Source organism: Notamacropus eugenii, chromosome 1, assembly GCF_028372415.1.
Source record: "Notamacropus eugenii isolate mMacEug1 chromosome 1, mMacEug1.pri_v2, whole genome shotgun sequence".
Taxonomy (NCBI): Eukaryota; Metazoa; Chordata; class Mammalia; order Diprotodontia; family Macropodidae; genus Notamacropus; species Notamacropus eugenii.
Window position 1 is genome coordinate 7,014,559 of NC_092872.1, and position 13,098 is coordinate 7,027,656.

Below are 13,098 nucleotides of genomic sequence, written 5' to 3' on the forward strand. Positions count from 1 at the left end.
TACTGATCAGAGAAATGCAAATTAAAACAACTCCAAGGTATCACCACTTCACACCTATCAGAAATGATAAATATTGGAGAGGATGAAGGGAAACTTCATGGTCTAACCATTCTAGAAAACAATTTAGAACTATACTCAAAGGGCTATGAAATTGTGCATACCCTGTGACCTAGCAATATCACCACTAGGTCTGTACCACCACAGACACCAAAAAAAAAAAAAAAAAAGATCTATATGTACAAAAATATTTATAGTAGCTTTTTTTTTTGTGATGGCAAAGAATTGGAAATTGAAGGGATGCTCACCATTGGGGAATGGCTGAACCAGCTATAGCATATGATTGTGATGGACTACTATTATGCTAAAAGAAAGGACAAGGAGAGTAGTTTTAGAAAAAACATGACAAGATCTATGAACTGATACAAAGTGAAGTGAGATGAACTAGGAGATCATTCTGCACAGTAACAGTAATGTTATAATGATGATTATCTATGAAAGCCTTGGCTTACTCTGATCAGTACAGTGACCCAAGACAATTCCAAAGCACTCATGATGAAAAAATACTATCTATCTCCAGAAAGAGAACTGATATACTCTGAAAACAAGTTGAAGTACAATTTTCTTGCTTCATTTTTTTGTATTATGGTTAATATGGAAATGTGCTTTGCATGATTTTACATGTATAATAGATATAATTTTGTTTACCTTTTCAATGAATGGGGAAGCATTAGGAGGAAGGGAAAGATTTTGGAACTCAAAATTTAAAAAGAAAAGAATGTTTAAAATAAATGAGTAATAATTTTTTTTAAAAAGATTTTTAAAATTCCATGAAGAAATACTAGCAAATAGCCAGAAGGTACTTTGGTGCTGCTACAAACTATGAAAGTAAATGGTAAAGACTTTGAAGATCACCACAGAATGAACTCACTGAAATTCAAGAGCAGTCATCGTAATCTTGTGCAACTTTATAGGCACCTTCTGAGTATGGTGTCCCTAATGGCAGTACTACCCAGTGATGCTGGAATTTAGGGATCCCTAGTGAGTTTCTGGCTCACTGCCACCACCCAGATAAGAAGACACAGCCAAGCAATCAACCACCTGTCTTTATAAAGAATGACACAAAGACACAGCCATCCTGTTGTGTCACAGTCTAGAAAAAGCACCTTGCAAAGGATGAAACAAGCCCAAGTATTACCAGCACAGAAAGCTGGCCTTGCAAACTGATGGCTATTTTCTGATTCCCTCTCTTTATGTAAGTGCCAAGTGATCCTTAGTTCAACAGATTTTGTCTAACTCTTCTAAAAAAAACTGCACATTTTATTGCTGCCCATACTCCTCAATCCTGGCTGAGAAACAAGATATTCATGTTACACGTATTGTCAGTGCTGTTAGTAACTGAAAACAGAGGACGCACTACTTACATGTCTTAGCAACTGCTTCCAGTGAATCCAAAACAGACTGACTTCTTGCACTGAGTTCTTCCTCCAACTTTTTCACAGATGTTTGCAACTAAGAAATTCAACAAAATCAAATTAGCTCACTCATCAAATGTCACTCTCATTATAGAATTTTTATTAAGTCTTGAACAAGGAAGAAAAACAAAAAAGAATAAAGACAAATACGGTAAAATCAGAAATCTCAATATTCAGAATATTTTCAACATTCTACTGCTTCTTTGAATGTGAAGACACTTACCCTGTGGATGCTTTCTCTGACATAGGAAATGAAGCTGTTTAGAGCCTCACTAAAATAGAGAGGAAAAAGTAAATATGTAAATACCTGTATGAGTTACTACAACAATCAGAAATGGAAAGGAGTTGATGAAGTATAAAGTGGAAAGTAGAATACCTCCTATATCATCATAAAATCAATGACTTGCTAGCAGTTCTTCAAAGACAGAGGTAGGAAAGCGTTAATTCCCAAACCACAAGAAACTCTGGCAGCTTGGACATTATTTGACTGCTTTAGAATTACATAATCATAAGCTTTAGAGCTGGAAGGAGTCTCTGGTCCAGCAGTCTAATACCCTCATCTTACAGGGGGAACTGAGGTCCAGAGAGGGGACTAGGACTTGTCCAACATGATACAGCTAGTAAGCATTAGTCTTACTTAACTATTTGGAAAAGGCGAATCACTTTTTCTCTATGAACATGCCAGGTCTATACTTCAAAAATGAACCCAAGCTCACTCTCCAAAGGATCATAAAAGGCTCCAAGTGATTCTGGAACTAAATTAATTTTTTGATACCAAGTAAGAAAGACTAATTTGTCCTTCATTGGGTTCATGATAGGTAATGAAGTTTTCTGCTAAGTTTCAAAAACATGCATACGTTTTTGATATAGCATGACTTCTACTATAAGAGAAAAAGTGCCAGTGATAACTTTGGAAAAAATTTCTGATGAAAAAAGAGCTATCATAATTATTTCCTGTAAAATTTCTGGAGTAACACTATTATGGCAACACATTTTGTTCTTCAGTTGTTGTTCAGTCATGTCCAACTCTTCCTGACCCCATTTGGGGTTTTCTTGGCAGAAATGCTCGAGTGGTTTGCCATTTCCTTCTCCAGCTCATTTTACACATGAAGAAATGGAGGCAAACAGGATGAAGTGCCTCACTCAGGACCACACAGTCAGGGTGCAGACGAGTCTCTAAGCCAGGCTATGACGCGTCTATAGCGCCACCTACCTGTGGCGACATCAACAGCCAATCGTTATTCCTGTTTTATTCAATGACGCTATAAGGGTTTTGTTTATCTTTACCTTTTTTAAAAAACTGGGAGGTGAGGGAAGGAGAAAAAATTGTTTTTTAATTAAAATGAAATAAAATGAAAGATATTTTTAAAAAAGAAACAAATTTGTATTTGTTTTGTTTGCTTATATGCATAGGTCTTCGTGCTGGAAAGGACATTAGAAATCTTTTAGTTTAACTCCTTTTATAGAGAGGAAAACTAAAGCCTATGTAGGTGAGGACTTGTCCATGGTCATGAAGCAGTAAAGAGCAGGGATGTGAACTTGAGTCTTCTGGCTCCAAAGTCATTACTTCTTGTATTACTCCACATTTTATTTTGTATGATATTTACTGGTATATGTTATATCTCTTACTAGATTATGAGACAGGATTGAGATTTAATCTCTATCTGTCTCCTAGGAAGCACTGTCAGCATATAAAAATTATTGATGTAAAAAGATTCTACTGAACTATAAAGATTTGGGGGTGGGATAAGAAGAATCTTAAAACTAAGCATCTTTTCATAAGGAGAAAATAATGAAATTACCTGAACATGATTAAAGAGGGGAGAGAATGATTTTCAGAGAGTCCAACAACAGTACATAACTCTTATTGACCCCTATTCCCACTCCTCTTCCCTCTGTGATCCAGCCAAACTAGCTTTCTCTGTTCCTCAGACACGACACACTTTCTCCCATCTCTGTGCCCAGCTCTGGTGGCCCACTTGCCTAGAATGCACTCCCTCCTTTCTCCACTTCATAGATAGTGATAATGTTTAATATAAATTCTGGAATAGTCTCTTTGTTCTCTCTGAAGCAAACTCAGAGAATGCCTCTTCCTATGTCAACAAAAGCTAGATAGGGCTGACTTAAAATTCCTTAAGAGACCTTTAACCTAAGACACTTTTTCTGAATAATGGGATGTTTTCTATATCCTACTATGTTATGGCATGTGAATGGTAAAGAAAACACAGACATCTTGGGTTGTAATTTCAACTGAAACTTTGTCAACTCTGTTAAAAATACCCTTTCCTGTGTTAGCAGTTTCAGGGACCTGTTTATGACAGGATGCCTGCAACTAGAGTGGTGGGATTTTCTCTTTATATTGTGTCACAGAGACATATGCTTTTTACACAGCCTGGAATCATAAATTCCAACTGAAACTACTTTGTTAATTGTCCTGTCTCACCAAATTTACAATTTGTTCAACTAAGAGAGTTCCTTTCTCATAGTAAAGGGTATTTAAGCCAGACTATTCTTGTACCAGGTAGCTAGATTTAATATCTAGCTCCATGGAATGTCATGTACTGTTAATTTCAAGGGGAATAAGATTGAATAATAAAAATGTATGCATTTAGCCTGTTGCCTCTACTTCAACCAGACTTTCAGGTTAACAATAGAGAGGAGGGTTTTTATCAAAGTCTTATTTGTAGGCACTCTGCTCAAAGGAATATAGATTTTGATGGCTGAAACCTCATGGGATATCTTGGAGTCTACAGGCTAGATTTCTTTTTTTCTCTTCCCTACTTATTTATTCTATCATTTTGGAGAAGGGAAAAAAACTGGGACAATTGACTCTTTTGCTCCATGTATTCTCATTTATGATTTCTTAAAATATAGCATTGGAAGACCATGCTTTGATAAAGCCCACTGGGATTCAAATGGAGCTACCTGAGCAGACCTTAAACCCAAATTACTCTGGCTCACACTGACTGGCCAACAGTAGGTTCCATCCTAAGCCTCACTTGGCCATTGTTTGGGTTTTGATGGCTCAAGAGTAAGTGTCAAATAGCAACTGTATCTCTTTTGGTCAGAAACCCTGAGGGTCTTCCCCTCCCAGATTGATTTTATTTTTCTGACTATGTATAAGAGGCCATTTTTTGCCTCCTTTCTTACCCAGCCTTAATCACTGAATGGACACTACCTCAGACAAACTGATCTTAGCTTAAAAAGACCAAGGTTTCCTACTACACCCAGGGCCATCTCCAGTCATCTTGATCTATACTTTGACACTGGACCCAGATGACTCTAGAGGAGAGAGTGAGACTGGTAACTTTTGCCTAGCCCTGCTTCCCTTAAATCCAATTCACTTGCAAGTCATGACATCACATTTCTGGTGTCATTGGTTCTCTTTGAGAATGCAGGACAAACAGCAAGACAGAGGGGATCTTCCTTTAAGATGTGACTCAAACACCATCTTGTGCATGGTCTTTCCTGATTCCCTCCCTAACTGTAAGTTCCCTCACCTCCAAACTTCCTTATATTTAATGACTTTGTATATGTTTGTATTCATTTGATATCTATTCTGTATATACTTATACATGTACTTGTCTCCCCTATAAGAATTATAAGCTCCATGCGCGTAGAGATTGTTTCATTCTCTGTGCCTTGTCTACAAAGCACAGTGTCAGGCACATAAAAAGCTCTAACAAATGTTTGTTGACAGATTAATTAAAAGTAAAACTGAATCACACCACCAGACATGGACTGATTCTTTACTCTCAGAACATTATTCTAGATAGTCTAGCATTGTCTCTGAAAACACTATCTGTACACCCATACCTCAAACTAACTCATAAAAAAAACACCCAAATTCTTTCTACAATTGTTATAAACATGATTTGTGGATTCCCTTAAGAATCCCCTTAAGAATTCTCTTAAAAATCTTCAAACCTACTTATTTGGAACTTAAATGTCAAAGTGTGAATCACTGCAGACTATTAAAATAATAAAAGCTCATACTTACATCTGGCTTTAAGCCTTTCCATATACAATCTCTCATCTGATTCTCACAACAATCCTAAAACACAGGATTGTTTTAAATTAACAATTTAAAATTAAATTTTAATTTAAAAATTAAAATCCTCATTTTATGGACTGGAAAGGTTAACATCTTGCCTAGAGTCATGCAGCTAATGAGTGTCAGAGACAGAATTTGAGGACAGATTTACCTTGCTACACATTCATACTTTTTCCACTACACCATACTGCTGGTCAAAAGGCACCCACAAAACACAGAAAAAACAGCAAAAATCTGATAATTGCTTGTAAAGGAGGTTAATCGGGAGTCTTTGGTCAGTCCCTCTGATCATTCCCCCTGTCTACTTGATGAGATCACAAATCTTTGACCTTAAGGTAGGATTAGAGAAGGTAAAGAGGAAGGTACAGGGTGAAGTTGACAGAATGCTGTACCTGGAGTCAAGCCTCAAACACTAGCAGTATGACCTTAGGCAAGTCACTGAACCTCTGCCTATTTCAGTTTCTTTATCAGTAAAATGAGAACAATAAAAACTCCTATCTCCCAGAGTGTTATAAAGATGAAATTAGATAATATTTGTAAAAAGTTTTACAATGCTTAAAGCAATATATAATTGTTAGCTATTATTATTATGGGCATCTCTTGTGGAGCTTGGCATGGGCCCCAGTACCTTTATGAGAGAACACAAGGAAGTTTTCTGAGTGGTCCCCAGTATCTGAGGCTATCTCCTGACTTTCTAAAGTCCAATAAGATAGACTTGTCTCAAGAACTACTTTCCCTGGGTTCTGTAACAGTGAGATGTAGAACAGCCTGGGACTTGGGCCTTTTTTCTTTTTTCTCTCTCTTGGATTTCTGGAATGGAGTACAATAAAGGAAGGAGAGGGGATCTCTCTCCTCTACCTTCAAATAGAATCATCAATGGCAACTTACAGCAGAAACACATGGCAGTGGGAGATATATGCTTATACCCAGATTTCCCAATCCTGGATTCTTTCCTCTGCTTTGTTTTCCTTTTCGGGTACAAATCGGAGACTATCAATTCTGATAATGAATGTTTCCAGTTTGTGGGTTACCTCATGAGTAATCCTGAATTTGAGAGTCAGGTACTATCTGCTCTGAGGGGAATTTTCTTACCATGTGCTTTGAAGAAAAGAGGAGCACCAACAGGAGGACTCTAGAGCTCAAGAATAAAGCCATGTCCTGAGGGGCTGGGAGATCTGGACCTTGCCAACTCTTCATGGTGTTGCTATTGAAGAGCTTGCATGGTACAGATCCAGGATAAATGAGGAAGATTTGTTCTGTACAAAGTGTCTTTACCACCTAAGGGAGTATAATGAACTCATTAAGTGCCTTGTGTTTCTTATATTTGTTCATACATATTTAGGAGTCTTTTGTATTTTATGAAGTTTCTGTGGTGGAAGAAATAAAGGCTGTCCCACAGCTTATATACATGCTGCATAATTTCTGCATAGTTTTATTTTAGAGTAAAGGCTTGGTCAGAGAAAAGTTGACTCCTCTGGGTTTACATGAGCCCAGAGGCCTTACAGGGCACTGAGCCAAGTGTTATGTTTGGGGGTGGGGAGGTGTGTGTGTGTGTGTGTGTGTGTGTGTGATTAATTAGATTGATCAGAGTTTCTTTGATCAATTCTCATTACATGTACATTCAGAATTCATTTTATATCTCCATACTAAAGAATAAGTTGCTTAGGAATATTAATTTTTCACTACTTTCAGGGAATTCCTGTTCAGGTACAGGTTAAACTAATACCCTAGTACTAGTATCCAACTCTGAGACTCTATGATCTATCAAATGAAGAATTTTTTTTCTATTCAAAAAAAAAAAACCTATTACTTTGTCTGCAAGCTCATAGGCTGTCAGTATAATCTAACCTCTTCTATAAGAAAAAGAACAAATTAGGAAATTCTGTTAGTCTATATGAAAACAAAGTCATATCTTCTAAACAAGAATTAAGAACTGACCTATTATCACTATTGTAGAGGGTTGATAAGGGAAGCCTATTCAACTTGATGAGGTTAAAGGGACTCTATGTGTGAAGAATTCTGAATTTTCCTGGAGTAGTTACATTTCATATCATCTCCAAGAACTGGGTACATCCCAAAAGTGCAAATTCAGACTTTGGTTGCATCTCCCAATGTAACAATAAGTCTTATTCAGCTACTAAGATAATTGATGACCTCCATGATGCTGTTTGTAATAATGGAGACCCAAGTATTTGTTGACCCATTCACAAATCACTCAGAGTGGGTGATTAAGTCTCAGAGGATAATATGATTGGTTCAAACTTTTGTGGGATTGGAACTCCTTTGTACTACCTACAAAGGGAGCAGTCAGACCTGCTAAAGATCATACAGTCAGTGATCAGAGCACAGAGTAGCATCCCACAAGACCTGAAAGTAAAACTAGGTCCCTGTGTAAGGGAATGAAGCCTGCCTATCCCTATAACTCCCGGGGGAACGTCTCTCCACTTCCTATCAGCACCAGAGATGGCTGAGATGGAGAGGCTATGTCTGAGGCGTGTTATAGCTGCATATTCCTCACTGGTAGAAGAAGCCCAAGGCAGTAGTAGAAAAGTCAGATCTTCTGGATAAGTGTCAAGAATCTGGGGATCCAGAGATGGAGCCAGGATATCAGAGTAACAGGAAGAAGGCAGTTAAGCTTTCCAATGCATTTCCTCCACAAGTATCTAGAAAATGTACCAGATGGGAGTCCTAATCAGGAAATCAAAGAAAAAAATCAAAATAAGTCATATTTCCAGCTCAGGTCAGCATGGAAGATAAACAAAGAGGCCTGGGAACATCTGAGAGGGGGACTGTTTGGGCCACAGAAGATTCTGGTGTGTAAGAACTGAGAAAGGATGGAAGCTGTATACCAGAGCACAGAATCCCAGACTCATGCAGAAGGACACTGATCTTGTGAAGGCTATGGGAACAGATGCCAAATAGCAGCTCTGGGGCTCATTACTCAGTTCTGGGTCACAGATCCAGGGATGACTGACAGGGGAAGGTAAGCAATGTGGGTGTGGGGAAGGAATGGCCACCAAGACTGTATCTAGTCTTAGTATGCTATTTTGCTATGAAAACCAAGGCTTGTCATTGAATGCAACCCCAAAATCCACCGCAGCTAATTTCACCACAATCCTGAGCAATCCTTCACAGACAGAAATAATCTTTCTATGATCTACTCACTTGTTCCTACCTGCTTAATGAATCTAATCTGTTTCTCACAAAAGAACACCAATAGCTTCACCATCATGATCATCTAAATGTCCAGGATTTTTTGGAGAATCTTTGATTTTATGTCCCCTTACTGTGACTGTCCACAAGTACATAACTTCAAACTAAAAAACTTCAGTCTGATCAAACTGACTATAATGCTTTACTTTTTAAGCTAAGCTAGCATTTACCAGGAAGGATTTGTTGGAACACTGGACTAGACATCATTCCTTCCCTGATGTCAGTTACCATCTTTGCACTCTCCTCTCCCTTCATTTTTTTCATTTCTTTCTCACCACATTATAACTTGACCTCATTGACAGAAAACAAGAAACTAAAAGTAGGAGCTTACATTGAGATGGAATTTCTCATAACTGTCCCTTCCCACTCTTCTATTATGGAATTCAGTTTCTTATGCTGAAATGTTTCTAAATAAAGAGCCCTGGTTTTTTTCTTAACTTCTTTGAGATACTCTTAGAACAGCAAGCTCATAATGTGTTCTCTGTTTTTACTGAATGTTAAATGGCTCTGAAAATTACATAAACCGTATTGAAGAGATGACAGAAAATGTAGAGGAAATGCAGAGCGACAGTACCTGGAGAAAAGAAACTAGTCAATCAGCAGCTTAAAATCTGTATTAATCAAGAGGCAAAGGTCCTATAGTTAGTTTGGGCCTTTTATTTCTAAAGGAAAGAGAGCTATAAACAGGAGGAAAAGAAATCTTATCTCCTCAGAGGCCCCTCAGAAATTCCATTTGTCCTTCTGAAGATGAACTACATACCTGGCAGCTATTCAAAATGAAATGAATGATAGCTATTAACTGTCATGGTATTAATTAAGTCAAACAAGTCCTCCAACAGAGTTCCTTTGATAAGAAGGCACTATGCTTTCAAAAAAAAGCATGTTGGATATTTTCCGTCTTCTTTTCAGTCTTTTTGCAGCTGCGAGGCCATGGTGTTTTTCAGTTTGTAGCTAAGAGATTTCAGAAAGAAGCTAAAGCTTCCTTCTGATGATTGATTTGGCCTGGAGGGGAGGGGAGAAAAGAATGACAGTTCGATGAAATGCAAAACATCAACTAGGTAGGAAAGAAGATGAGGTCACCAAAAAGAGACGGAGCCGTCAGGCTCAATCTGTGAGAAGCCGGCCTGCCTTCAGCATTGTCTGTGAGCTGTACTAAATTCCATCTGAAAGGTAGTCAGTAGTTCTGGGAATGAGGCTGGCCTCCAATTTCAAAGGACTCAGCCTAGCTCAACTCATGCACCAGTGCCCTTCTGAAGGTCAGGACTGTACAATAACCCTGGGGAAAAGCAGAGAGCCAAACGCCATTCTTTGTAAGGTTGACATCCCTGAGGAAGAACACAATGGGCATGGGAAAGCTCTCAGTAAGCACTATTTGTGAGGGGGGGAGATAATGTGGTAAAATGAAAACCGACCAATTGGTGTTTATTATGAGTTTATACTGTGTAAAGCATGATGCTAAGAAATGGAGATACACATAAAAGCAGCAATCCTCCCATCAAGGAGCTTCATTCTAGTGGGGAACAGCATGTACGGATGTATATATCACAAATCACAAAAATAACTAACATTTATGTTTATGTGCCAGGCACTTTACACTTCTAATTTGATCCTCACAACAGCCCTGGGAGGTTAAGCGCTATTATTACCCCCATTTTACAGATAAGGAAATGGAGGCAGATGAGGTTAAGTGACTTGCCCATGATCACACACACAGCTAATGTCTGAGGTCAGATTTGGACCCAGATCTTCCTGACTCCAGGCCCAGAGCTCCATCCACTAAGCCACCTATAAGACACATACAAAAGTAAACTTAGAAGGAAAAACACTAGGAAGTAGGGAAACCAGGAGAGGGCTAAAGAGTTTGAACTTTGATATGAGTTGCGAATGAAGTCAGAGATCTAAAAGGTGGAAGTCAGGAAGGTTAGAGTTCCAAGATGGAGGACAACCAGTACAAAGACAGAGGCCAGAAATGGAGAGTCACGTGTGAGGAACAGCAGCCAGGGCAGTACGGCTAGACAGGAGAGAGAGTGAAGAGAAGTAGTGTGAGAGGAAACCAGAACAACATTAAGAGGGCCTGGGTATGAAGAACTTTAAATACCAAACAGAGGATTTTAAATCTGATCCTGGAGGTAATAGGGAGCCATTTGAATCTACTGGGTGCTGCAGGGTTAGGAAGCTGTCTGAAAGATGGATTGGAGTGGGGAGAGATGAGACAAAAAAACCAATGAGGAGGCTATTTTAATAGCCCAGGTTAAAAACGATGAGAGCCTAAACATGGGTGGTTGCTATGTGACTGCAGAGAAAATGATGCATCCAAGGGATGTTGCAGAGAAGGATTCGGCAAGAGATTGTGTGGATGCATGTGTATATATTACGTAACATACTATATGTGACACATATTATGTTATGTATAAATGCATATTATTTATATATAGCTTACATATTTACATATAGGTGCATATATCTACATCTACAGACAGACAGATAAATAGATACAGAGTGTGAGTGAGAGTGAGAAGCCAAGGATTACTCTGAGGCTATTGGACCTGGATGACTGGAAGAACAGCGATGCCCTTGATAGTAACTGGGTTCATCTGGAGGGCGTCACCATCTGGCTGTGCTCATTTTACTTTTATGTAAACTCCAGGAGTCAGGCTTGATCCTACAGTCTTCTGTGTCTAGGTGCCTACAGCAATTTAGAAAGACACTCCTGCCTTCTTTCCTGATCCACATGAAGAACACAAACATAACAAAGCAATTATCACTAACACTCAATAAGCAATAATCGCTAATGTGAACTGAATTCTGTAGGCTCACTGTCATAATGTCACTAGTGGATGAAAAAAACAGAAAAGATATACATCACTATCTCTTGTCAAGTGTGAGAATATGTCTGGTATGTGGAATAGATCAGCAACCTAAATAGCTTAGTGGAAAGTGCACTAATACGAGAGAGGACCTCGGCTCAAATCTCAGTTTTGCTGCTTATGGTTTATGCGACCAGGGAAATTTAATTTATGTGGGTTTCAACTTCCTCATCTATAAAATAAGAAGGTTGAACTAGATCACTTCAAAGAGCCATTTTGAACTCTAGGGACTGTGACTGTATGAGGTTGAGACTACATCTTAAAAGGTAAAAAGCTGAAAATCATGACTGTCAGGAGCTGGCTGTCAAATACTGGGCAAATGACTTTCTGTGCTCCGAGCCTTTAGCTTCACTCTCTATAAAGTGAGTTTAAGGGTTCTAATTTACCTCCTAAATTTAATCAAGATGAAACAACAAGATACAATATCAACCACTTCACAAATTATGTCAATGGACCTCCAGGCCTTTTTCACAAAATCCCCAATTTCTCATTGGGAAAACCAGCAATAAATATATTCTTGTGCTTTACTGAAACTCTTCTGGAAATGCAACTCAAAACCCTTCATTTTTAATTTTCCCCTAAAATAGGTAGCCAACTGCATGCTATTTCTCATGGAAAAGAAAATGGGTGTATTTTTCAGAAGGAACACAAGCTATAGCTTGCATCTACCATTCCTTTCACAGGAAGTCCTCTAGCATTCTTTTTCCTGAATGGGTAAAAAGTCTTCATAATCCATCCTAATCCCAAAGCTTTAAAGCACAGGGCACATTTCACTAAAGTAAATAGGACATGGAACAGGAAGACACATTCCTTTCCCCATATGTGGCAGATTTGAACTAAAGCCCTTAATATCAGTCATTTTCTTCTTCCATTCAAAGAAATGAATTGTCCTTTATTTGCCTGTCTTTGGGTACATTTTCATACCTGTCCTGTTTATCTTGTGCTCTCTTCTTGTTCTCCTCAAACTGCTCCAAGACACTTTTGGATTTTCCAATAGGCAAATGAGGAAGAAGTAAATTTCCATCCTTTGACTCTCCTCCAAACAGCTGGGGTTTTGCCTGATACTTTGTGAAAATACTAGGTTCACTCTGTTGGAAATAAAAAAGAAATCCTTACAGCTACTCAGATACAAGGTACTTATAATATCTCCCTCAGTCCTCTGCAAAGTAAGACCATTTCCATATATGACATGATTCTAAACATGTAATTTTGTAACTTTAAGTACCTCATTTTAGTATTAGCATAACAGATTCCCCCCAAAATAAGTGACATAGCCTACTGAAAATAAATGTCTTGGAGAAAAAAATCAATAATGGAAGAAAATCATGAGAAAACATCCCAAAATTTATGAGATGCAGCCAAAGCAGTCCTTAGGGGAGAATTTATTTCTCTAAATTCTTCCATCAATAAAACAGAGCAAGAATAAATCGATGACTTGGGCATTCAACTAAAAAAAACTAGAAAAAGAACAAATTAAAAATCCCCAATTGAG

At 38.2% G+C, this 13,098-nt stretch overlaps 1 protein-coding gene across 2 annotated transcripts in view; it reads right to left on the minus strand.

The window, feature by feature from the left end:
- IHO1 (interactor of HORMAD1 1) overlaps window positions 1-13,098 on the minus strand; it is a 60,202-nt gene that overhangs the window by 28,623 nt on the left and 18,481 nt on the right. For both annotated transcript variants that reach the window (XM_072651257.1, XM_072651249.1), the window contains exons 7-9: window positions 12,531-12,694; window positions 1,696-1,744; window positions 1,422-1,509 (exon numbers count right to left, since the gene is read on the minus strand). In XM_072651257.1, coding sequence (XP_072507358.1) covers window positions 1,422-1,509; window positions 1,696-1,744; window positions 12,531-12,694 — 301 coding nt within the window. The remainder of the gene's footprint in view (window positions 1-1,421; window positions 1,510-1,695; window positions 1,745-12,530; window positions 12,695-13,098) is intronic.